Source organism: Cervus canadensis, chromosome 12 (genome assembly GCF_019320065.1).
Source record: "Cervus canadensis isolate Bull #8, Minnesota chromosome 12, ASM1932006v1, whole genome shotgun sequence".
Taxonomy (NCBI): Eukaryota; Metazoa; Chordata; class Mammalia; order Artiodactyla; family Cervidae; genus Cervus; species Cervus canadensis.
Genome location: NC_057397.1, coordinates 21,670,123 through 21,697,560, shown reverse-complemented (window position 1 = coordinate 21,697,560; position 27,438 = coordinate 21,670,123). Strand labels below are relative to the sequence as shown.

Genomic DNA, 27,438 nt, shown 5'->3' with positions numbered 1-27,438 from the left:
CACCAGGACTACTGCAGGTTGGATGCATGAGACAAGTGCTCAGGCCTGGTGCACTGGGAAGACCCAGAGGGATCAGGTAGAGAGGGAGGTGGGAAGGGGGATCAGGATGGGGAATAGATGTAAATCCATGGCTGATTCATGTCAATGTATGACAAAAACCACTGCAATATTGTAGAGTAATTAGCCTCCAACTAATAAAAATAAATGAAAAAAAAAAAAACTGAAAGAAACTTGGGCAATCGGACCAATCGAAACCCCTCGCGACCTACCTTTGGGAGGGATACAGTCAGCCCTGTGGGACCCGGTGTCTGGGGAGAAGGAACCGAGATGCAGACTCTGCTCCCTTCCCAGGAAGAGTGGAGGAGATGGGACAGGAATGGGACAGGCAGTGAAAGCAGCAGATGAGTGATTGAGGAGCACAGGGGAAGGGACGTCTGGAGAGCGGGCAGTGACCAGGAAGGGAAGGCTGGACCCTGCATTCCAAGGCAGGCAGGGCACAGTCAGAGGGACCGTCTGAAGTTAAGATTATAGCACTGGGGAGAGGGAGAGGGGAGGAAGGTGGGGCACAATTAAAACATGAGATTTCTGGTTTTACAAATGGCAGCAAAGTCAAGAAAACAGACTTGGAGAGATCGCTCTAAATGAACGGACTTCATGGTGACTCGTATGCATACTCAGTCGCTTCAGTCATGTCCGACTCTTTTCTACTCCTGTAAACTGTAGCCGCCAGGCTCCTCTGTCCATGGGATTTTCCAGGCAAGAATATTGGAGTGGGTTGCCATGTCCTTCTCCAGGGGATCTTCCTGACCCAGGGGTCGAAACTCCGTCTCCTGCATTGTAGCCAGATTCTTCATCCACTGAGCCACCTGGGAAGCCTTTATGCTGATGTGCAAGTGGGTAAAAATGATGAGACGCTATGATGACTATTGTCATGTGTTTCTGTCCAGTCAGAACTGTTAGGTGTAAGATACAGTCTTAGTGTCTAAGAAAATGGTGCAAATTCTATCTCCTGTGCTCATGCCCTCCTCCACAATACAAAATGAGAATGGGACCACCTGGAGTAATAAATCTCGGCTGTCACTAGGGAGCCCCAGGGGGCCTTCCTGGTGGGACTCACACCGCAGGACAGCATTATGCAAAGACAGGTTTCTGAGGCTGCTTCTGGGAACTGGCAGCATAGCCAGCAAGAACAAAGTATGTCCTTGTGAAGGGCCAGGCCCATCCTGGGTCCAGGAGAGAAGGCACAGGTTATCTCTGAGGGTAACTGCTCCTGGGAAATTCTCAAAGGGAGCACGCTTACCTAAAGCTGTCTTTTCAGGCTGGGGTTCTGAAGACCTGGTGCAGATCCTCTGGGGTCTGACTCAGTCCTGACCCAGCAGAAGTCCAGCCCTTCCATCCACTGGGATGATGCCAACTATAAAATTCAATGGGGAGGTCGCCAGACACACAACAAGGGGATGTCCTGGAATCATAGGTTTTTTCAATCCACGGGTTAAATTCGCAAGTAAAACAGACTATATAGAAATTAGCAATGTACCCAAGTATTTTATTGCAATGGTGACTTGTTAATTTGCATTTCATTCATCTCCAGTGGCTCAGCGGTAAAAGAACCTGCCTGCGATGCAGAAGACACTCAGGAGATCCAGGTTCAATCCCTGAGTCAGGAAGATCCCTCAGAGAAGGAAATGACAATCCACTCCAGTATTCTTGCCTGGGAAATCCCATAGACAGAGGAGCCTGTCTGGCGGGCTCCTGGCGGGCTACAGTCCATGGTTGCAAAGAGTTGGATACAACTGAGCAACTAAGCCACACACACACACACACACACACACACACACACAGAGTCTCTCTCTCTCTCTCTCACACACACACACACACCATAGGGAAGAAAGAGCACTTTGCTGCCAGTCACAGCATGTAGACCAGAGTTCATGTCAACTGTATTTTTTTTCCTATTGTTAATGTAGCTCCTTATTGATCACAATCTGGTAAATTTTAGAGCTTTTGTGTCTTCACCAGATAAAACTTTGTTCTTCCTTTCAAGCACATGAAAAAGTGATTCTTCAGCATTTCTTTGCTAATCTCCCCCACCCTGCAATGAAGTGCCCACAGACTGCCCATTCACAAATTCTCCCATTGCAATCAACAGACATATGTTTCTCTTCATGACAGAGAAGCAAACATCTCGATTCCTATCAAAGCTGGGGTCTTAGTCAGAGAGAATGATGGATTCTGCTTAATGAAATTAGTAAAGTTATACTGTCCTCCTCATCCAGAAAGACTTACTAGAAGTGTTGTCTCACACCATGTAAAATTTTCAGCTTCACAAATACTTGCATATGCTTTTAAAACCAAAAAAGTTGGAAATATGGAGATACACGTAGGGGCTTGGATTGAAATGAATACGTATGCAGAAAGCAAAGATATTTGACATGAATACCCAAATCATTTCTATATAGAACAAAGGAAACAAAATTACCTGATTACATCATTTAGGCTAAAAAGGATTAACATACATCTTTTTTTGTTCCTTTAGTCCAACAGATGAGAACAAAAGTTTTAATTCATTATCTGTTTTTAAGAATTACAAACATAATTCAGTTCAATCTTTGCTAAAACTATCACAGTCCAAAGAAAGGTTTGGACAAGGCCTTTATTGCTGTTCACCTGTGTGTGGTTTCCATTCAGGTCCATTGGAGGCAAAGCCCAAGCTGAGCTGGCACGAGTCAGTCAGGCTGCCGCTACCCAGGGCAATGATTCAAGTCTCTGGCGAAACTCCAAAGTATTTCAGAGGTGTATGGGGTGGACAGGGGCTGTGTGTGTGTGCTGGGGAGGGGGTGCTGTGTGTGTGTGTGCATGTGTGTGTGAGGCTGTGCATGTGTGCTCTGCATTTTTTCTGAAGGATAGACATTATTTATCCCATGATTACATTTTTAAAGGAAAAATTACCAAGCAACTTTATAAATCCATGAAGATCACTAATCTCAAATTTACATTTTAAAAAGACTGATTTTGTTCCAATGGTTTTTCTTACATCCATGTGAAACCAGAGTTAGTACCAGAACTCAATGTCTAGGTAGCCAACATAATAATTTCATAAAACTACTCAAATACATCACTGAAACAGCTAATATTTTATGGTAATTTAAATTTTTATTATTTTACCCATTTCTGATTTAAGAATAATTATATGATCTATACTATAAAGCCTAGATCTCAACCAGCAAAATCACTCCAAAATTTTAAATGTAGAACTTGTAACCTGAATAAATTCATGGTATTTTTACTTTTTCGAGAAAAGCATCTTGTGCCCTGGTTCGCTAATTTCATACTCTCAAACAAGGCTCAAGGAAATCAACCCTGAACATTCATTGGAAGGACTGATGCTGAAGCTCCAATACTTTGGCCACCTGATGCAAAGAGCTGACTTACTGAAAAAGACTCCGACCCTAGGAAAGACTGAGGGCAGGAGGAGAAGTGGGTGACAGAGGACAAGACGGCTGAGTGGCATCACTGACTTAATGGACATGAGTTTGGGCAAACTCTGGACGATAGTGAAGAACAGAGAAGTCTGGCGTGCTACAGTCCATGGGGTCGCAAAGAGCCAGACATGACTTAGCGACCAAACAACAACAAACAAGGAGCATTTGGCACATTCAAGTTATTAAGTGTGGGAATGTAAAATGGTACAGACATTTTAGAAGGCAGTTTGCTACTTTCTTATAAAACTAAACATATTCTTCCTATGTGCTTAATCACTCAGTTATGTCCGACTCTTTGTGACCCCATGGGCTGTAACCTGCCAGGCTTCTCTGTCCATGGGATTCTTTAGGCAAGAATACTGGAGTGGGTTGCCATGCCTTCCTCCAGGGGATCTTCCCAATCCAGGGATCAAACCCAGGTCTTCCACACTGCAGGCAGATTCTTTACCGCCTGAGCCACCAAAGAAGCCCATTCTTCCTATAAGACAAAGCAATTGTGCCCCTTGGTATTTACCCAAATGAGCTGAAAACTATTGTATCTACACAAAACCTGAACACAAATATTTATGGCAGCGTCAATCATAATTGTCAAAACTTCGAAGCAACCAAGATGTCCTTTAGTAGGTGAATGGATGAATAAACTGTGGTGCACCCATACACTGGAATACTATTCAGCACTAAGAAGAAATGAGTTATCAAGCCACAAATACATACAGAGAAACCCTAAATGCACATCACTAAGTGTAAGAAGCCAATCTGAAGAGGCAGCATACCCTATGATTCCAACAATATGACATTCTGGGAAAGGCAAAACTATGGAGATGGTAAAAAGATCAGTGGTTGCCGGGATTGCGGGGGAGACAAGGAGAAATAGGTGGAACATGGGATTTTTAGGGCAGTAAATTGTCGGGGGAGTGTGTAATTCCCTCGGTTCTGGCTCGTCACAACAAAAATTTGAAGCGACAGACCAGTGTTACAGCTCTTGGACAGACCAGTGTTACAGCTCAGTTTTAGTTAGAAAATAAAGGAAAATACATCCTAGAGGCATGAGGGCATGAGGGCATGACGACCCAAAAGACTCAAAGAGAAGAGAGAGAGAGACAGATCCCGGCCCTTTGGCTCCTCTTTTATATGTTTTTTCTCTTCCCCCTGGGCCTGCTCTATGTAAATTAGGTCAGCCAGGAGTGCTGTTTGTTCTACCTGAGGTCCTCACTCCAATCCTTGGACCTTCCTTTGTTCTATTTTTGCAGGCCTTTCCCTTCCTTGTCTTTTAGCCACCGCCATTCTAGACTCCTTTTTCCTATTCTAACTACCTAGCAGAACTATTCTGTATCATATTGCAGTAACGCATACAAGTCATTATACAGTTGTCAGAATTCATAAAATTTACAACACAAAGAGTTAATTCTAAACTATGGATTTTAGTTAACAATAATGAGAAATGGAGTATTTCCTGCTATATCAGTAAGCAAAGGATGTCACAGTCATCAGCGGTGATGGTAAGCTGGTGAGCCCTGAGGGAACTCAGGATGTGAAAACACAGAATACTGGCCTCAGATAACCAAGGTGCATATCAAAGGAATGATTTCAGTGAGCCCAAATTCTTGCATCCTCCCATACAAAAAAAAAAAAAAGTGCTAAATTCTTTAACTTCAGATATCTACCTTCCTTTTATTAACAGGAATCTTTTGTTCCTTCTACATGCCCTCTGTTGCAAAACTCCTATATATCTTAACTCTCCGCTTGCATGATTGGAGCAGTTTCCTCAGGGTTACTCAAGATGCTGCCTCCTGGGCTTGAAGTCCTAAAAATTCCTGTGAAGTAAAACAGAACTCTCATATTATGGTTTTTTGTTTTTTTTTTCCAATTGGCTAATCTATCAATGTTGCTCCATCAATTGTATAAATGTACCACGCTAATAGAAGATGTTGGTCATAGAGGAACCTGGAGGTAAAGGGAGAGTATATGTCAATTCCAATTTTTTCTGTAAACCTAAAACTCATTGGAAAAAAAGACTACAAATTATAAACTAAAAATTAAGAAAATTTTAAAGGGTGATAAATGAGGATTTATTGAAATAAAAGAGGTCAACTGGGTCTCAAAAGAACCATCCTCTGAGGAATCTTTACTGAGCTAAGTATCCAGGTAGAATATCCACCACATCCTAAAGGCTTGAATGGCCTGGCCCATTCAGGGAAGGCTCCATCACCTATGGAAGTCTGTCTCAGGTATGGCACACCTACCCACAAATAATAGAAGTTCATTTCCTAGAGTAAGAGAGGGAAATCCCACTGAAAAGCTAACATAGCTCCCAGAGCCGAGAGAGTCTGGAGAGGGAGAAATGAATTTACATTTACAATCAAACTTCTTATAGGCTCAGCCAGAGGCCAAGAACGACTAGCAGCCACTCACTGCTACTTGGAGGATGTTGTTCTTCAGTCGTTCAGTGGTGTCTGACTCTTTGTGACCCCATGGACTGCCGCAGGCCAGTCTTCCCTGTCCTTCACCATCTCCTAGAGCTTGCTCAAATTCATGACCGTGGAGTCAGTGTTGCCACTCAACCATCTCATCCTCATCTTTCTCCTCCTGCCTTCAGTCTTTCCCAACATCAGAGCCTTTTCCAATGAGTTGGCTCTTCATCAGGTGGCCAAAGTATTAGAGCTTCAGCTTCAGCATTAGTCCTTGAATTGAATATTTAGGACTGATTTCCTTTAGGATTGACTGGTTTGATTTCCTTGGTGTCCTAGGGACTCTCAAGAATCTTCTCCAACACCACAGCTGGAAAGCACCAAATATTTGGTGCTCAGCCTTCTTTATGGTCCTACTCTCACATCCAAACTGGAAAAACCATAGCTTTGACTAGACAGACCTTTGTTGGCAAAGTAATGTCTCTGTTTTTAATGTGCTGTCTAGGTTTGTCATAGCTTTTCTTCCAAGGAACAAGTGTCTTTTTATTTCATGGCTACAGTCACCATCTGCAGTGATTCTGGAGTCCAAGAAAATAAAGAATCTCACTGCTTCCATTGTTTCTGCATCTGTTTACCATGAATTGATGGGACTGGATGCCATGATCTTAGTTTTTTGATCATGACTAATCTTAGTTGGAGGTTAGTCAGCATGTTATTGAGTCCAAGCTCACTCCAATTGCTGCACCACCGGCCAATGAATATAAGAGATGAGGTTTTGAGGCAAGGAAGAGACTTTAATCAGGGAACTAGCTGACCGAGAAGATGGCAGGCTAGTGCCTCAAAATAACCATCTTTTCAGGGTCAGAATGCCAGGTTCTTTTATGGATCAGAAATGGAGGGGTGAGGAAACAGTAAAAAAAAAGACAATTCAGTCCTTGTAAATGTCCCCTAGAATGGCAAGCCTCAGGCTGGGGAATGTGTAAGTTTCACTTTCTTACAGTCCTTCACAGGTGAGTGGCTTAGGTTATCTCCCCGAAGCAGGCCATTATGTATATTTATAATAAGAAAAAAGGGTTAAATATACAGAAGTAGATCCAGTGTAAATTTAAAATCAACTCTTCCTGGTTACAAACTGGCTTTATCACCAAGAATCCCTAATTAACTTCTGTGAGGAAATCACCCAGCTAAGGGGTGGGGTGTGGATTGTAAAAGCAAACCCTCCTCCTGACATGCACATATGTTAATGCACTATTGTAGAAGTTCAGGGTAGTTATTACTGAGTTGTCACTGGCCCATTAATTATCCAGGATACTGTATTTAGCTTTACTCTGGTAAATCTTTTTTAATTGCCTAGCATACATTACAGAGCATCTTTATTTAACTCTGTTTATGTTTATGCCTTTTCCAATAGCTCATTAAGTACTATCGGAATCTTTAGTGAGACTCGTCAGGCCCTTCTGTGCATTCATTTCACTCACTCATTCCATTGCATCTTAAAGTTCTGGATATTTTTCAGGTCCACCCCTTGCTCACATTTTCTTTTCCCTGCCTCTGGAGGATGCAGGCAACTTCCTTCTACACCATTTTCAGACTGCTATTCAATATTTCCCAATGCTAAAAGGTACCTGTTTGAAAATATGTATTAATATCTAAATGTGTCCCTGGAGCCTCTGTTCACCAATAGAATAGAGTCCAGATTCCTTAGGAACGCATCCAAGGCTCTAGCTAGTTTAGCTCCAAGCTCACAACTCATCCACTAACTTTCTTTCCTTCCTGCTTTCCATTTCAGCTCTTTACAAACAGGGCATGAAATGTCTTTGTCCCTTCTTTGCTTTCTGCTTGAAACTCTCTCCCAGGTTCTGAGAAATGGAACACTTCCTGCCACATCAGTAAACAAGGATGTCACAGCCATCAGCAGATGCAGCCCTTCAGTGTTAGCCAGTGAGCCCTGTGGGAAGTCAGGAAGGAGAAGAACACCTGCCATCTAGCAGCCATCAGACTGCAGCCACTCCCCATGGGGGAAGCTCAGGATGTGAAAACAGGATACTGGCCCCAAACAACTGAGGTGCATATCAAAGGAATGATTTCAGTGAGCCCAGACCCTTGCATCTTCCCCTACGAGGACAAGCATTAAATTCCTTAATTTGAAACGTCTGGCTTTAATTAACAAAAATCTCTTGATGTTCAGATTACCTGTCCTTTGTTAACAAAACTTCTATATATCCTGGCTCCTCCCCTCGCCTCCTCAAAGTAGTTTTCTCAAGGTTACTTGAGTGCCTCCTGGGCTTAAGTCCTAAAAATTCCCACCGAAAAAGTTGCATGCATTGTTTTTCAGTCAACAGTTCCATTCAAATGTTACTCCTTCATGGAATCTTCTGGACAGGTCCCCCATCTCCCCACCACACAGTTCTCCCCAACAATCCTGTTCCTGCCATTGTCAATGCTGCATGACTCTCTGAAGTGTAAACAGGTATAAATTATGAGACAGTCTCTTGCCAGACAGCGAACTCCTTGAGATCAGGGAATGTGTTCCATTCATCTTGGGGTGCCCGGAGCCTACCCAGGGTGAATGGTTAAGAAATATTTATTGAATGACTGAATGAAGGAGTTTCACTCCAGACTACCTCAGTTGAATCACATCATGTCTGTTCTTTGCAGCATATCTTCACCTACATAACTGCATGACTAGGAATATCAGTTCACTTCCATTGCCCAGTCGTGTCCGACTCTTTGTGACCCCATGAACTGCAGCATACCAGGATTCCCTGGCCTTCACCATCTCCCAAAATTTATGCAAACTCATGTTCATCAAGTCAGTGATGCCATCCAACCATCTCATTCTCTGTCATCCCCTTCTCCTGCCTTCAATCTTTCCCAGCATTAGGGTCTTTTCTAATGAGTCAGCACTTCCCATCAGGTGGCCAAAGTATTAGAGCTTCAGCTTCAGCATCAGTCCTTTCAATGAATATTCAGGACTGATTTCATTTAGGATTGACTGGTTTGATCTCCTTGCAGTCCAAGGGACTTGCAAGAGTATTCTTCAACACACAGTTCAAAAGCATCAATTCTTCAGCACCCAGCTTTCTTTATGGTCCAACTCACATTCATACACGACTACTGGAAAAACCATAGTTTTGACTAGACAGACCTTTGTTGGCAAAGTAATGTCTCTGCTTTTTAATGTGCTGTCTAGGTTGGTCATAGCTTTTCTTCCAAGGAGCAATTGTCTTTTAATTTCACGGCTGCATTCACCATCTGCAGTGATTTTGGAGCCCAAGAAAATAAAGCGAAAAGCAAAGGAGAAAAGGAAAGATATATCCATCTGAATGCAGAGTTCCAAAGAATAGCAAGGAGAGATAAGAAAGGTTTCCTAAGTGATCAATGCAAAGAAATAGAGGAAAACAATAAAATGGGAAAGACTAGAGATCTCTTCAGGAACATTAGAGACACCAAGGGAACATTGCTTGCATAGATGGGTACAATAAAGGACAGAAAGAGCATGGACCTAACAGAAGCAGAAGATATTAAGAAGAGGTGGCAAGCATAAACAGAAGAACTATACAAAAAAGATCTTAATGACTCAGATAACCACAATGGTGTGATCACTCACCTAGAGCCAGACATCCTGGACTGTGAAGTCAAGTGGGCCTTAGAAAACATCACTATGAACAAAGTTAGTGGAGGTGATGAAATTCTAGCCGAGCCATTTCAAATCCTAAGATGATGCTGTGAAACTGCTGCACTCAATATGCCAGCAAATTTGGAAAACTCAGCAGTGGCCACACGACTGGAAAAGGTCAGTTTATTCCAATCCCAAAGGAAGGTAATGCCAAAGAATGTTCAAACTACCACATAATTGCACTCATCTCACACGCTAGCAAAGTATTGCTCAAAATTCTCCAAGCCATACTTTAACAGTACATGAACTGTTAAGTTCCAGATGTTGAAGCTGGATTTAGAAAAGGCAGAGGAACAAGAGATCAAATTGCCAACATCCGTTTGATCATAGAAAAAGCAAGAGAATTCTAGAAAAACATCTACTTCAGCTTCATTGACTACGTTTAAGCCTTTGACTGTGTGAATCACAACAAACTGTGGAAAATTCTTAAAAAGAGGGGAATACCAGATCACCTTACCTGGCTCCTGAGAAATCTGTGTGTAGGCCAAGAAGCAGCAGTTAAAACTGGACATGGAACAAAGGACTGGCTCCAAATTGAGAAAGGAGTACGTCAAGGCTGTATATTGTCACCCTGCTTATTTAACTTATATGCAGAGTACTTCATGCAAAATGCTGGGCTGGATGAAGCACAAGCTGGAATCAAGATTGCCTGGAGAAATATCCTTAACCCCGGATATGCAGATGACACCACCCTTATGGCAGAAAGCAAAGAAGAACTAAAGAGTCTCTTGATGAAAGTGAAAGAGGAGAGTGAAAACCTGGCTTAAAACTCAACATTCAAATAACTAAGATCATGGCATCTGGTCCCATCACTTCATGGCAAATAGATGGGGAAACAATGGAAACAGTGACAGACCTTATTTTCTTGATTAGGTGTATATGTGGGGGAAAATCATGGGGAAAATAAATATAGCATAGATGTGCATCTATATGCATATATATAGATGTGGAAAAAACCCTGAGGCTGGGAAAGTCTGAGGGCAAGAGAAGAAGGGGGAAGCAGAGGATGATATGGTTGGATGGCATCACTGACACAGGGGACATGAGTTTTAGCAAACTATGGGAGATATGAGAGGAGCCTGGCGGGTTGCAGTCCATGGGGTTGCAAAGAGTTGGACATGAGTTAGCAACTGAACAACAATAGATACACATGCTTCTTAGAACATACTACTTGGAATTAAAGAAAAAAAAAAAAGTAAGTCAGAACCCACTTAATGTCATGAACATTAGAAACATACTTGAAAATTAGTCTCTGTGGAAAAACTATGCTTTCCAAAGATGCCATTGAACTAAAAAGAAACATGACATTATGTATTTTTCATGGAATGTCACCAAAAAATACAAATAATAGCAAGCAGATTGAAGTTGGCAAGCCCTTCCAAAGCTAGTCATATCCACTTGGGCAGGGGGCATCTTTTGAGAATTTTTTTGATACTTAGACATGAATATTTGGAATTGCTTTTTCAAAGACTAGCTGCGTCTGATTCTGAAAATTTTGAATTGTGTGCATTTGAGAGTGAATTTTTGAGCACTTGCATATGCCAGAGTTAGTCCTCTGAGACAGGTCTTAGGAGCTGATTTTGAAATTATGTCACACAGATGTAAATCCTGCTGGTCTCAGAGAGAGAGACGTGACTGACAGCAGGACTTGCCTTGTGCGGTTGTAGTTGAATTCATAATTTATGAACATATGTGGGGTAGAATGCTGGCATATGCAAAGCATGACTGCATGCACAATGAGGATAAAAATACAGGTTAATTACATACTATTCACACGGGACTGGAGCCTGCTTAATATTCTTTAGTGTCACTCATTTCCCAGTGGAAACAACATGCATCTTACCGGTTGGTATCAAATGAAAGTGACCCATTTTAGATAAAACAAATCCTCAGTCTCTGAGTTTGAAGTTTGGTGTGAAATACCAATTCTAGGAGTAGTTTATCAGAAACCCAGCCCATGTTAATAAGACATGCATATTGTTCCCCATGTGGATATTTAATGAGGTGTATAAAGCATTGAGATACTTCATTTAGATACCAGATTTCATAGAATTATAGAGCTGGGAGGGATTTTGGAAATGACCTGATGTAATCCCCAACCCACTGCTTTGTAGCTGAGGAGTTATCAGTCAAGTCAAGACTCAAATCTGACCTCAGAGGAAAATCCCACCATTGACCTGAACTAATTCCCACTGATGTCACAGTACAGTTGAGTTCACTGCAGTTTTCAGCACAGTTGCCAGTCTGAAAGGTCAGGAAATGCTTCTCCAAGCGATTCTCTTGGATTCATCTTGTAAGACACAGTGGGACAAGCATTCAGAAGCTGAAGTTGAGAACGTGAGCACAGGCACTTGCTGCTGGGGAACTGTGTGACCTCCGGCAAATCCCCTGCTTCTCCGAACCTTAGTGGCTTCATGTTCACATGGGAACGATGATAATTCCTGCCTTGAGAGGCTGGTGAGAAGACTGGGTGGTAAATAGGCATGGATGTGCTTGGCAAGGTGTTAAGTTGGCCAAAAAGTTCGTTCGAGTTTTCCCATATGATATCATGAAAAATCCGAATGAATTTTCTGGGCAATCCAACTACCATGGCACTTACAAAGACTTAGTCCTTACTGTCATCATCAAACACTATTTATTAAAATATCAAAGAAGAACAGCAGGTTGCTGGGCTTCAAACAAGGCAGGAAGCAAGGAAAACCATGGGGGTGAACCCACATTAGGGGCTTTATCTCCTAAAGAGCCGGTTTTTACCAGCAGGCAATCTTATTTGCAAAACCCATTAAGTCAACCTGCCTCAACAGTGAAATAGTCACTGTCCTTTCTGGGTTGTTGTTGTTTAGTTGTTAAGTCATGTCCCACTCTTTGTGATCCCATGGATTTCAGCCTGCCAGGCTCCTCTGTCCTCCACTATCTCCCAGAGTTTGCTCAAACTCATGTCCATTGAGTTGGTGATGCCATGCAACCACCTCATCCTCTGTTGCCCCCTTCTCCTGCCCTTAATCTTTCCCAGCATCAGGGTCTTTTCCAATGACTCAGGTCTTTGCATCAGGTGGTAACTTCTATAAATTCTAATAATTTCCCTGGTAACTTCTAGCAAATTCTTATCTTCGTATTTTGGATTTATTCTCTTCTCACTCGGCAAGAATGAGCTCTCACATCATCTGCAGCAGCTCTATCCAATAGAAATACAATGCAGGTCATGTCCGTAATTTTAATTTTCTTGTAGTCACATTTAAAAAAATTTTAAAAAGCCATAGGTGAAGTTAATTTTAGCAATATATTTTATTTAACCCAACATATCCAAAATGTTATCAGTTCAACATGTAATCCATATGAAAGTTATTAATGAGATAGTTATCATCCATTTTTTTCACACTAAGTGCTCAAAACTCCCTAGGTATTTGACACTGACAGCATACCTCTATTGGGAACAACTACATTTCGACGGTCATGTGTAGGCAATAGTAGGTAACGGCTACTTTATTGGAAAGACATGCAGGTCTACAGCCTGGCAGGGTGACCATGCCTACTGATAAAGCAGACTGAGAGAAATTAACTTAGTAACTCTCCACGGAAACACTTAAGAACACTGAACGAAACAATCACATCCTGGCATAGAGATGGGGAGGGAACCCTGGCAACAGAAATGATAGCCTAGCCACACCAGCTGTTGTTCGAAAGGGAAATCAGAAAACCATTACTTGGAAAAGACTTTCTGGGAAGGTCATCTTTTGCTTTTTGTTTAAAGGGAAATAAGGAAACTGATCACATATCTACACAAATGTACATTTTATAAGGTGCCATTCTCATTGCTTATCCCACAACACAGGCACTGACATATTTTGCCATGTTGTTGATGCTATAGTGCCCACTTAGGAAGACAAATAGTAAGGCAGGAATCCAGCTGACTACCATCACATTTCTTCCCATGGTATAGCCTGCCTGTGGGACTCATGGGTCTTACTGAGCTTGGTCCTCAGAAGCTTTTCCACATCATTTTCTGAATATAATATACCCTGCTAACTTCTGGCTAGGACCTGGTCTTGCCTGGCTGGGTTCCCAATTCATCTCCTTTATCCCTCCCTTGGTTCCTCTTTCCTGTGCGGATGAAGAGGCTCCATCAGACTAAAAGCTGAGGAGAGATGCCCAGAACCTGACCTCCCAATCCACCATCCCTGATATCCACTGATGGGATGTCCTTCAGTTTCATACTTTGAAGCCCAGCTGTCGTGGTTAGCTTGTGTGATGACCTTGACCTCGGAGTCTCACCTCCCTTTAATATTATCAAGTATGTTCTGGTCCTTAGATTCCCAGGTTCCTAATGTGTCCCCTGTTGTGAAGACCTGCCCAGGCCTCAGCCCTCTGTGAGCTCACTTCTGGCTGACTTCTGACATGTGTGATAATCCAGGACTCAGGTCAAAGTCGCTCAGGCTGCAGACCCTGTTGGTGCTCAGTCTCAAGTTGATCCCATAAACCTAAGCATATCACAGCTGGAGCTTTTGCCTTCTTGGCTCCTAGAACAAACTTATTTAAAGGAAGCTTGGCCTGACTGGTAAAGCTTTGTATATTGTATATTGTATATTGGGTCAGTGAAATTTTTCCACTCCTACAATCCAATGATTAAAAATTCATCCTCTGATTATGGAATGAAATTCTCCATCTTCATTCATTTCTCTTATAGCTATATTTTCCTTCTTGCAACTCATCAATGCATATTTTACTCAAAACATCCCCCTACTTCTATTAGGAGATCAGAAAAAGGGATGAATAACAGTTTCCAGAGAATTTGAATGTACTTCCTTAATAAAAACTTCAAGTTTCCTCCCTCTTATTCGTTTTATTCCTATCTTATTATATTTATTCGGTTGTTACTGAAACAGTTGATTTATAATGCTGTGTTAGTTCTGATATACAGCAGAACAATTCAGTTATACATATAAATACATTTATGGTTTATTAAGGACATTTAATATAGTTCCCTGTGCTATACAGGAGGATCTTGTTGTTTATCTTTTTTATATATAGTAGTTTGCATCATCTAATGCCAAATCCCTAATTTATGCCTCTCCGCTTTCCTCTTTGGTAACTCTAAGTTTGTTTTCTATGTCTGTGAGTCTGTTTCTGTTTTGTAAATAAGTTTATTCATTTCATATTTTAGATTCAACATATAAATGATATAGATAGGTATTAGCCTGTGTGTGCTCAGCAGTTCAGTACTGTCTGACTCTTTGCGACCCCATGGACTATAGCCTGCCAGGTGCCTCTGTCCATGGAATTTTTCAGGCAAGAATACTAGAGTGGGTTGCCATTTCCTTCTCCAGAGATCTTCCCAATCCAGGGATCGAATCTGTGTCTCCTGTACCTCCTGCATTGGCAGGCAGATTCTTTACCACTGTGCCACCTGGGAAGCCCAGATATTAGTATATCCTTAAGTAATTGTAATGATTTACTTTTCAGACGTAGGAACACAACTAACATTTAGGCTTTCATTGGGATGGTGTTATATCACTTAGAACTCAAAATTTTCAAACCCAATCACCACCAATCAAATCAGGAAAATCCCATAGGATATCTGTGACTGTCATTCTTAGTAGTAGAATATCCCCTGGAAATCTGAAACCCTAAGGGATATCCTTCCTAATTTATGTGATAATAACAGACCCAAGTACTAAAACTCACTTTGGAGAGTCTTTGAGAATTGACCTACATTTTAAAAAATGATTGTTATTAATTTTACTTTAGTAAAACAGTAAAGTAATGAGCTGAAGACTCTATCAAGAGGAAAGAAGCCTTTCCAAATCTTTTCCCTTGCTTTCATAAAGGATCATTTCTTCCTTGTTACTGTTACATTGATGCAGTGATTATACCATGAACTAGTGATGGAAGTGATGAGGGACCGTTTTGTTACTGTTACTGCCACTGCCACAATGGCTGCCTTTGTGTTGAGTATTGACTCTCTGCTACTGAAAAAAGACCAGGAAAGTAGAGAATTCAGTTCAAAACTGATATCTTTATTCATAATCATTATCTAGGCAGCAGAAAGAAAAATCAGACTGCTATTTACACAGATGAAATCTCTGAGGCTAGGGGTTCAGAAAGGTGACTTTATCCTTCTTAAATAATATACTTGATGGGAAGTCAAATCAAAGTCATCTCAAGGCTTTTTAGACTCATATTCACTGTAGATCCTACTTTTTCTACATATGCCTGATTTTGATTGACTAATCCTCACCCACCCACACACTGCCCACTGCTCTGTTTGTGTAGAAAGATTCCCCTGACACGAAAACAGGGCATGTACATATATTAAGCAAAAGAAGCAGAACTGATTCAGTCTACTTATGAATCATAAAAAGGAGAAAACAGTTTGACATACTTCAGACAATTTTTAAATAGATACTTAAGAAAAAAAATTTTTAACGTAAAAATCTGAAATGTTGTCGTGAGGTTGAAAATTGCACAGTGTCACGACAGATGTATAGCATCGTAAAGATCCAGGTGATCCCCAGCTGGGAAGGGTTAAAGGGTGGATCTCTGCTTTGAGCAGAATGTAATACAGGCCTGTTTTTCATCAGCTGTGGGCCTGGATATAGTCTCTTTGTATAAAGTTTAATTCAATTTCCAGCATATTAAATCAGTGACAGTGTAACCCGGGACAAGCTTTTAATTTAAAAGCAAATCTAGTTCTGACAACAGCCTTCTCGTTGATATAATGGATAGTTCTTTTTAAGCCTGTGAAGCACTGTTCCTATTTGCTAATCATAGCCCTCCAGCTGTGTGGACCTCACCACATGAAACACAGAAGGAATTCTGGCTTCCCAAGTGTATATGGCACATCTCTTAGAATCGGTGATACGGAACACTTTGAACATTAGCTTCAAATACCTAGATAATGGGCTTTAATGAAAATGTTTTAATTTCATTGGAAAAGTTGGAAATGATACAAAATAAGTTGCATTATACAATTAAGCTTAAGATTCTCTTATGTGCTAAGGAATACCAATTCCTGGGTTTAGGATGTGAATATTGTCAACTGTGGAAAGTCCCTTGCAGATCCCCTTTGACCCACTTATACAACACCATAGTGATGACCTGAGAACACATGTTCTGGTGTATATACTCTGAGGCTGGATAAGCAAAAAAGAATTTATAATAAGAGGGTGTATATTCAGTCATGTCTGACTCTTTGTGACCCCATGGACTGTAGCACACTAGGCTCCTCTGTCCATGGGATTTTTCTGGCAAGAACACTGGAGTGGATTGTCATTTCCTCCTCCAGGGGACCTTCCTGACCCTGGGATCGAACCTACTTCTCTTGTGTCTCCTACATTGGCAGGTGGATTCTTTACCACTAGCATCACCTGGGAAGCCCATGATAAGAGCAGGACCTATATTTCAAAAGAACATAAAGGCTAATTTTTAAAGATTTTTGTTTAATATCTACAAAAAGTAGACTTCCACATATGGACCTGGAGACTTCCAAACACTGTTTTTGAGGCTCAGTGTATGTTTAATGGAACTTTGATGAAAATGTGAGCCATATTGTACTTTCTTATGCTGCAGGAGTGGGGAGTCAAGGGGGACAGCAAATATACAGATTCTCAATAGGCTTCCCATACTTTTTTCTACATTTGCTTCTTCTTTGTCCCCCTTCCTTTTGTCCTTTTTTTTGTCCTCTTTTTGTCCTTCCTTTTGTCCTTTTCAAGGATGGGGTTTAAAAAAATTAATGCAGATTTAAGTTACTTAAAGTGACAGAGTTTTAAACTGAAAATAACCTTAGATATTATTTTTACTGTAATATAATTGTTTTACAATGCTGTGTTAATTTCTGTTGTACAGCAAAATGAATCAGCAATATGTGTATATACGTCCCTTCCCTCATGAGCCTCCCTCCCCCCCCCCCCATATTATTTTTGACCAATCATATCATACAGGTAGAAAACTAAGACCCAGAAGGAGGAAACCAAATGAAGATGTAAACTAGTGGGGCCATCGGCAGGTGCTGTCACATGTAACCCAGGACAGTAGGTGACCACCTGGGGTCTGAGCTACCGAATGGCCCCATCATCTCTTCCGACTGCCCGTTTAGTCCAATTCCCCAAAGGCAGCTTGCCCTTCTAAATAAGATCCATCACTGATATTCTAACTATGCTCTCTCCCTTCATCTTCATCTTAGGGTTCAGTTCAGTTCAGTTCAGTCGCTCAGTCATGTCCGACTCTTTGCAACCCCATGAATTGCAGATAGCATATTAATAAGCAGAGACATTACTTTGCCAACAAAGGTCCATCTAGTCAAGGCTATGGTTTTTCCAGTGGTCATGTATGGATGTAAGAGTGGGACTGCAAAGAAAGCTGAGCACTGAAAAATTGATGCTTTTGAACTGTGGTGTTGGAGAAGACTCTTGAGAGTCCCTTGGACTTCAAGGAGATCCAACCAGTCCATCCTAAAGGAGATCAGTCCTGGCTGCTCATTGGAAGGACTGATGCTGAAGCTGAAACTCCAATACTTTGGCCACCTCATGTGAAGAGTTGACTCATTGGAAAAGACCCTGATGTTGGGAGGGATTGGGGGCAGGAGGAGAAGGGGACAACAGAGGATGAGATGGCTGGATGGCATCACCGACTCAATGGACATGAGTTTGAGTAAACTCCGGGAGTTGGTGATGGACAGGGAACTAAAATCATGGCATCTGGTCCTATCACTTCATGGGAAATAGATGGAGAAAGAGTGGAAACAGTGTCAGACTTTATTTTTTTGGGCTCCAAAATCACTGCAGATGGTGATTGCAGCCATGAAATTAAAAGACACTTACTCCTTGGAAGGAAAGTTATGACCAACCTAGATAGCATCTTAGGGTTAGAAAAGATCTAATGGCGTCTTCAGACCACCTCTTGCCTCTAGGGGATTCCCAGATTGATTCATTTCCATTTTAACCCAACTTTTCTTCCCCTTGCGCTCAGTTATCATGTGAGTTCTGCACATATACTGGACATGGAAGCAACATTTCATGGTTATAAGAATTATGGTGATGATGGTGGTGGAGGCTATAATAGTAGAAGCTATAGTCTTTCTTGGAGTAGACAAACAGGGGCACCAAAAATACCAAACATCATTCTGTATAAAGCATATCCTCAGAAGGTCAAGTGTAGGTAAGAATTAAGTGAAAAATATCCATCCCAAAGCGTCCCCAGTCTGACTTTTCTATCAGCAAGAACAGGACAGTGAAGATGGGTTTCTAGCTGCATCTTTATCAGAGGATAGCCAGCATTTTGTCAAATTCAACCCCACTTCCCTAGCACTGGTAATCTACAAAAGAGCTGGGCAATTTGTTACATCGCACCTTTTCTGACTCACTGTGGCATTAGAAACCCAGAAGCAAGAAGGCATGAAGTGCAGCTTCACTCTTACAAAGAAGAAATAACAACCTCTCCACTTCATTCACAGATGAGCAAATATTCACTGGACGTGTGCTCCTATACAAGTTAAGTCCCACAGTGACTGGAGTAACTGTATGATTCTCCTTCCTGACCGGCCATGCTAACTGGAAGGGAGTCACGTGGTATGGTGGTCAGAATTACACATGCCATTCAAGAGAACGTTTCCTGTTGAGAATTATTGAATGTTTTTTCCCTTGAAATTTATCAACATATTTCAACTGTTTTACAAGATTATACCTATAAGCACTTTCTCATGACTAGTACCACAATGCACCTTATATTTGATAGTGCTTTTGAGTAATAAATCCAATTCTAATTCCTAATCTTGCTTCTGTCAGCTTAGAATGTGTTCAAATTCTAAAACAAGTCAAAGAAATGTGCTCATCAGGTTAGCCCGTGATTCCATAGAATGGGAAATCATTCTATTTACCTGTTACTCAATGACTAGTGCTACTTAAACTCATAAGTACACTGTTCCATTCAAACTGTAAAAAATACAGAACATATTTAATAGAAGTCATGTGTTTGGGTATTCGAACATTAAGGAATTTTTTTGTAAGTGACTGAAGAAAGACCTTCAAAGTTACTGACCCAAGAATTGTGGACACTGTTCAAAAATGATAGCACCCATTTGTATAGATATTACTTCCAACTGCTCTGTGAAAATAGACTGCAATTTCATGGGGTGTAATAAGTATAACATTTTTTTTTACCCTTATAAGTGTATAGCTCAAGTGAATGGAAAAATTACAGCTTTTGCATTTACTACAAAGATATTTATATCTGTGTAGTCTTCTATTTTTTAGTATCTCTCCCACCTCAATATTGAATTCTAGCCTAGGATCTATGCAGAGCCACATGACCTAAAGAGGGAAACATTCAAAATTCTGTCTCAATTTCTACATTGAAATTGCAAAATGAAAGCAAAATCAAAGTATTACCTCAAAGATGAATCTGACGATTACATAAGAAAGAAAACATGGCAACTCCCTGAAAATTGAAGTGTTCTCCAAATGTAATGAACAATGTTCTGTGGATTTCAATAAGGTGAAGCCCACCGTATCTTAAGGAAAAATCTCTTCAAAAAGTAACACACAACAAACTTTTGCCAAGAACTTACTTTGGTATAAATACAGTTAATTTCAGCCAAGCCATTTTTCTGAAAAAAAAAAAAAAAAAAACAACTCTTGCATGAAAATTACAACTTTTGCTCCAATTACGTCCACACCAAATTCTTTAAAATCAATGAACTTTTATGAATGAAAGGGATACGATCCAGTTACAGAGGAATTGATGACATATCCTCTGAACATTTCAACTGTTTGCCCCTCCTTGAATAAAACAAGGTTTGAACACTTTTCAACAGTCCTCACTCCTCACCCTTATAATCCTTCAATGGTTTCTCAATGCCCTCAGAATAAAAACTAAATTTATTTCATTGTCTAGCCCATCTTCATCTCCAGCTACTATCTCACAATTATTCTCTGTTCAAAGCACACTTAACCTGCCGTGTCATTTCTTGCCTCTCTGCCCTTACACAGAATTATATCCAAGACTCCACAGCCAACACCCCACTTTATTCAGATAGCAGATCTTCCCACCAAAACCTCTGCTCAAGCATCTGCACCAGAGTCTTGAACCACTAAGGTGGATTGAGCTTCCTGTTTCTATCACAGTGCTTATTTTCCTGTACTGAAATTGTCTGTTTACTATTCTATCTTCCTCAGTCAGACAGTAGATTTCTTGAAAGAAGATGTGTACTTTATTCATTTTGGGGAGATAAGTAATTAGCATAGTGCCTTGCACACAGCAAGTGCTCAACATAGATTAAGAGATAAATTAATACGCAGTAGACAGAACACAGACACAAGGGAAATGACCATTCCATTAACTCAGGAAAGGGCACCAATCTTGCATGACCTACATCAGAATTCAGAACTAACTCAGAATCAATAAAGTACTTTTTCAATAGTGGAAGCTATACCCAATATGCTACTTTCTTACCCATTTCTTATCTCTAGAACTTTTCATCATTGACAAAGCACTCTGTGCTTGTTCACAGACATTATGCCTTTTAATCATGAATGCCACTACAAGATCATGTTTCTCAGTTGGGTTTTAGTGCAACATCCTCAGCATGTCCAAGTGGTGTGGGAAGAGAAACACTGGGCGGACACTCAGCGCTCCAGCCTCTACTCTGCCATTGAACCACTGTGTGTTATTAGGGAAAAACCCCAACTTGTCTAAACTTAGTTCTCTCTTGAACTTTGCCAACCTTTTGTGTGTGTGTGTGTGTGTGTGCGTGCACACGCGTGATCAGTCACCAACTTGGGTTCAACTCTTTGCAAGCCCATGGACTGTAGTCCGCCAGGCTCCTCTGTCCCTGGGATTCTCCAGGCAAGAATACTGGAGTATGTGGCCATTTCCTTCTTCAGGGGACCTTTCTGACCCAGGGATCAAACCACCTGCATCTCCTGCATTGGCAAGCAGATTCTTTACCACTAAGCTACTTGGGGAAGCCATTGCCAACTTTAGTGAAGGTAACTGTCATTTTTATACACTGTTGTCCTCATTATCCAAATTGGCATTTGGAGGTAGCTAACTGAACCAGTAAGTTAACAGACTTTAGGGTAAGACAGGGCTGGTTTTGACTCCAAGATACATCACGTAATAGCTGGGTCATCTTGTGCCAGTTAGTTAATCTCTCTGAGCCAGTTTTCTCCAATATATATAGAGGTACTAATGATTAGACAAGATGAATACAAAAATTTCTGTAGATTTTAAAAGAAAAAAGTACCATGTAAAAACTCTTGTTAATACAATTCTTGTTTGGCCAGAACAATATTTTGCAAAGAGCTCTGTACGCCACATGATTACAAGGATTTAATAGATGTGCCTTTAAAAAGTTATTGACAATTTCACAACAGCTTAGTAAGTAAAGGCTCAGAGATGTCCTACTGTGAAGAGATCTGCTTAACTCTGTTTAACCTGCCACTTTCCCATGCACTTGAACATGGAACACATGCTAACACCTGATGGGGGATCAAGCATGAGAAACCCAAGAAAGCTGTTCTTCCGTCAGGTGACTCTCATGATAAGATATTCAGAAACAAAACCCAAAATGGTAAAAATATTCCCCATTCTATCATCCACCGAGTTATCATTTGAAACATGCCTATTTGCTAGAAGACAACAAAATACATGCATAACTACACATGCACATGTGTAAGAGAAATTCAGGTCAAATTTTAAGAGTAAGTCATAAATTCTAAAGGAGGATGACTTCTCGATATAACTGATCACAGGTCTCATGAGAACTAAAAGCTGTCCGATTGGGCATTTCTAATTCCCACAGTGAGCTGCACACTTAGTTACTTCTGGGATCATATGACATGAACATAGAAGAAAAGTACTTCCTCATTCATTCACAGGCCCAGTCCTTTAAAGTCACAATTGCTCTCTTCACATGGTAGCAAAAATTCACTTCATTATTTCAATGGTTCTTTCCCAGTATCAACTCCTGCGACTTAAAAGCTGCCATTAATTTCCCATTAGCAAACTTTAATTAAAATGAATATGTAGCATTGCTTTCAGCAGTTGCATTTGTAATAAATGTATGAGTACATGCAAATCTTGTCCAAAATGTTTCAAATAGCTATTTCTGAACAAGCAAACACTTTGATGGTTTTTCAAAGGATTTTGTCTACAGAGAGCTTTTAGAATCTGGCCCTTACCTAAAATAACTTGAATTCCATGCAAATACAATGGGCAGTTACCAACCTAGCTAAAATCTATTTTATTGATCTTAGAAAATAGCATGTTTAAAAGGAGTAATGACCTCTTAGCTTTGAGCCATTCACACCTTGGTGTTTCTGCAACTTTTGTGTAAAATGCACTGAAAAGAAAAGCCAGAAAGAGCATAGAGATGCTCCTAATTTAAGGAACCATGGCAATTAAAGATAATTGTCTAATATAACAACCTGAGATGAACTGCACTTCAGCAGTTTATTATCAAAGATGCACCTATACCCTCAAGTTCTGTGCAAATATTCTACACCCAGAGAAGTTGTAACAATTCAGAATGCATCTTAGTGTTAAATTCCATGAACTCTCTGACCCCATTTTAATTTCTTACATTAAGTTAAAGTTTGCGTTTTTTGTTTTTGTTTTTTTGCTTTGTTTTTAACATTATCAGGAGAAAATGAGGTTGAGTCTGATATCATGCTTCCACCAAGTTACCCCACCATCCTCCAAATATCTTAACCAGAATCCAGGAACAGTTAAGATTAGACAACTCACACATGAATTATTAAATGATTATTCTGAATAAGTAGACAAACATGTAAAACCATTTCCAGTATTACTTCCTCCCAAATGACCATGTGTTAGCAGAATAAACTTCTGAGCCTTTATAGAAAACATTGTAGAAATGCTTAGCAAAAATGAACCCTATGTGCCCACAGTTTCTCCAAGGGTTGGGGTGGTTAATGCATTTGTCTTACAGCCTGTGATTTTCCTTCTGAATTGAACCTTACCCATTCTGCCCCACTACCCATAGCTTTGCTGTGTGGTCAGTTGACCCAGTAGCAATGGTCTCACTGAGATGTGTCTGGGAGGCCTTTTTCTTTTCCTAATTATTTCTCACTTTCTGCATTTTATGTTCTGAGATATTCAACATCATTTTTCAATTGGGAAAATGTTTGGTCTAGAAGGTCCAGTAAAAACAACTAGAATTTGACACTCAATTTTTCATCAAGTATCAATTGGTAAGAAATATAGATAGTTCTTCAGTTAATGGAACTGAGAAGTGTTTGCCTTCTTTACATAAATCTAGAAATTTTAGAGGTAAAAGAGAGTGATTTTCAAATCCTGCATGAAGTTTGCAGAAGTTAACAAATGGAATGTTAAGCTTCATTTACCACATTATCAGATTAAAACTGCTAATCATATGAATCCCAGCCACTAAATAATTTCAGTAATTAAATCAAGCATTTGAGTTCTTCATCAGACTTGAAGGCACCAAGCTGTCTTTGCAGTAGTCAACCATGGGAAATAACAGTTATCACATTTAAGTGACTTTTTTAAAAGTCCTTTAAATCCAAAGTATGGAGGTTTCCAAAATCAATTTGTCTGACTGCAAATCATATAGCACTTTTCCAGGTAGTATCTGCTTGGAAAAAAAAAAAGTTTCTCAATTTGAAGGGTCACTATCTATGCAATGTTTACCCTGCTTCACAAAACAATGGTCCTGGAAAAGGTTGAAAAATTATCACACATGCTTTTCTCAATGAAAACACTATACAGTTCACCATAAAGAAAGGGATATCTTCAGTCCTGTTCCACAAATTATCTGAGTTGTTTCCACACAGGATAACTTAGCATAGTTAATGACTTGTAGTTTTTTTTTTTTAATCACAAAAATAGCTACAAATGAAATCGTAAAGGACACTAGCATAGCAGAATGTAGCCCCATACCAGTGCACTTGTGAGGGAGTTTCCTTATTTTACTTATACTTACTAAGCTGTTTAATTTAAAAAAAAAGAGGGGGGGACCCCAAAAGCAAAACTCTAGGATGTTAGCATTTAAATTCTTCAACACCAAGAATTTTTGTAGCTGTAAAATATCACTTCAAAAAGCCATCAAAAACATACAAATTTCAGAGGAACGTGTTCCTGAGCAGATTGCTTCATTATATTCCTAAATCCAGGCAGTGACATCTCCAATGATGAGTCCCTCTGCCCAAAGGGAGTACAAATTCCAATTTGTACTCCGGTTTGTAAGCGGAAAGGGTATCCATGTAAAGAGTTGGCATATCAGATGACAAGCAGAAAAGCAAGTCAGTGAAGATGCCAAGTGTGATCAAAGTTTACAAGGTGTACCACCCTTTTCCAAGGGTTCTTAATTCTCCAAGAAATCAGATATGGGAATGTTGCAAGATAATCAGGAAGTGCACCATTAGAGTAAGTCTCAGTCCAGTCCCAGGGACGGGGAAGCCTGGTGGGCTGCTGTCTAAGGGGTCGCACAGAGTCGGACACGACTGAAGCGACTTAGCAGCAGCAGCAGCAGTCCAATAAAGTGTACTTGCTCTTATGTGGAGATGATTATAAATACAGACATAGATATAGGCAGTCTCAAAAAGAGACAAGTGTGTCCCTACTAAGCTCTCTACTTGAAGCACTTCTCTAGCGGTGATCATTAAAATGTGGCTACTTTTGAACAGCAACAACTCCCATCTAACTAGAACCAGCAGATTCTTCTCAGGGAACAAAAGAAGCCATCCAAATTGCAACATACATCTCAAACCCAACATAAAGAGGGTTTTCTTTCTTTCTTTCTTTCTTTTTTTTTTTTTTAGAAGATGTAGTCGGAATCCTCTCCTCCTCGCTGAAACAATATGAAACAGTATCTCTAAAAATGTGTGAGGGGTGGTGAGGGAGGGTGGTAGTGTATGAAGAGAGAAGCTAGTGAAGCAGAGGGAAGACGGAAGGGATGGGGTGCTCAAAGCCACTTAGTTACCCTTCCCTTGCTTCTCACTTCTCTCCACCCTAGGTTCTGATTGCAAATTTAAAAATGCAAAACCCAGTTTTAAAAACAAACAAGCAAAAAACCCCAGCAAGAGTGTGAATAGGATTGCCACCAAGGCAACCCTAAATGGGGCTCGTCAAAAGCAAAGCGGTGGGCATGTGGTAGCGGCAGCCAGTCCCCGTCCCCCTACCCCTGGTACGGTACCTCCAGAACTGCCCAAGCTGCAAGATGTGGGTGAGTGACTGCAGGAGCCAGATGCAGAAGGAACAGGACGCAGACCTGGGTTTGCCGCCGGCCCGGGCGGCCCCGCTGCTGTTACTGCCGCTGTTGGTGGCGGCGACGTGGCCCTTGCCGGCGCTGGACGCCTGCCTCTGCGGCGTGGAGGGGCGAGCCTCGCCTTCCGCGGCCGCGGCCCCGCCGCCCACCGCGGTCTTGCCCTCGGCCCCGGGCTGCGTGCAGCCGGCGGCGGCCGCGGCGCTGTCCTCGGTGCTGAAATCGTGCACAAACCAGCGGAAGCTGAACACCTGGACCGAGAGCGAGCCGAGCACCACGAAGAAGAGCGTGAGCCCGAACCACCAGCGCTGGCCGCGCAAGTAGTAGTCCACGGCGAGCCAGATGTCCGTGCCCACGTCCGCGAAGTACACGGCCACGGCCGCCAGGATCCAGAGGCAGTCCCACAGAGAGTAGCGCCGCTGCTCCGGGCCCAGGCGCAGGCACAGCGCCGCCGAGCCCGGCCCGGAGCCGCCGCCCGGGCCGCCCGAGCCCCCGGAGGCGCCGCCCGAGCCGCCGCTCCCGGCGCAGCAGCAGCAGCAGCAGCAGCGCGAGCCGTCCGGGCAGCAGGCGCCGCCGGCCGCCTCCTCGTCCTCGGCCCCCGACCCCGACGGCAGGCCGGGCGCCAGTCCCTGCACCGAGCCCGAGTGGTCCGAGTTCTGCAGCGGAGTGAACGCCACGTCGCTGCCCTTCTTCATCTTCAGCCTCCCGTCTGACTTAGCGGCCATGATGCCTCCAGCGCGGAGGAGCGCCCTCCTTTATGTGGCACCTTTCCGCGCTGTCTCCTCCTCCCGCCACCTCCTCGCCGCGCCCCGGCTTCCCTCCCGGCGCGCGGTTCCCCTCCTCCTGCCCCTGCGCCGGCTCGCCCGCCGGGCTGGGCGCTGGGCCGGGCTAGCGGCGCGCCCGGAGCCGGCAGGAGCGCCGCCTGGCTGCCTGCGCGGAGCCAAGCTGCTCGCGGCGCCCGGCGCGCGCCCCGGCCCGCCGCCCGCGCCCCTTGCCGTCCCGGCCCCGCGGCTGCCGCCCGAGCCGCCGCCGCCGCCAGCAGCAGGAGCAGCAGCGGCCGCCGCGGCGCTCCTCGGACCTGCACATTCCTCTCCTCCCCTCGCGCGCGCTCCCTCCTCCCGCTTCCTCGCCTCCACCAGCTGACTCCGAGCGAGAGGATGACCTCATCCTTCTCTTCCAGCTGCCGCCGCTCCCGCCCCGGTTGCTCGGGAGGGGCGAGAGAGGAGGAGGGCCCCGGAGGAGGGGCCGCGGCCGGGAAGCGCCGCGGGATGGGGATGGGGGTGGGGGCGGCGAGTCCCCGGGGCCCGGAGGATTGATGGAGAGAGACGGTCGAGGGACTCGGCTCACGGGATTGCGGAGAACGCGGGGTGGATTTGACCGACCCCGGGGAGGGGCAGGAGGGCGCGGAGAGAGGAGGGGTCCCCGCGTGCAGCCGGCGCGGAGGTCGGCGGAGAGTGGGGACGGCGGGTGTGGCAGGGAACGGGGCTCTTTGTGTTCGGTTCTGAGCTACGGAGATCTGGAGAAGGGCTGGGTGTGCAGCCGGGGCCGGCGAGGGTTGGGAGACTGGGCTCGATTCGGACACCAGGGCCCCGAAAGCCGACAGCATCAGTGGGTGCGCCCGGCCGGGGA

At 42.7% G+C, this 27,438-nt stretch overlaps 1 protein-coding gene across 1 annotated transcript in view; it reads right to left on the bottom strand.

The window, feature by feature from the left end:
- Window positions 1–26,605, bottom strand: part of XKR4 (XK related 4) — a 303,357-nt gene extending 276,752 nt beyond the window's left edge. Inside the window, exon 1 of the mRNA XM_043484188.1 lies at window positions 25,741–26,605. Within this exon, the coding sequence (XP_043340123.1) occupies window positions 25,741–26,534 (794 nt within the window). The 5' untranslated portion in view covers window positions 26,535–26,605. The remainder of the gene's footprint in view (window positions 1–25,740) is intronic.
- Window positions 26,606–27,438: the final 833 nt, after the last annotated feature.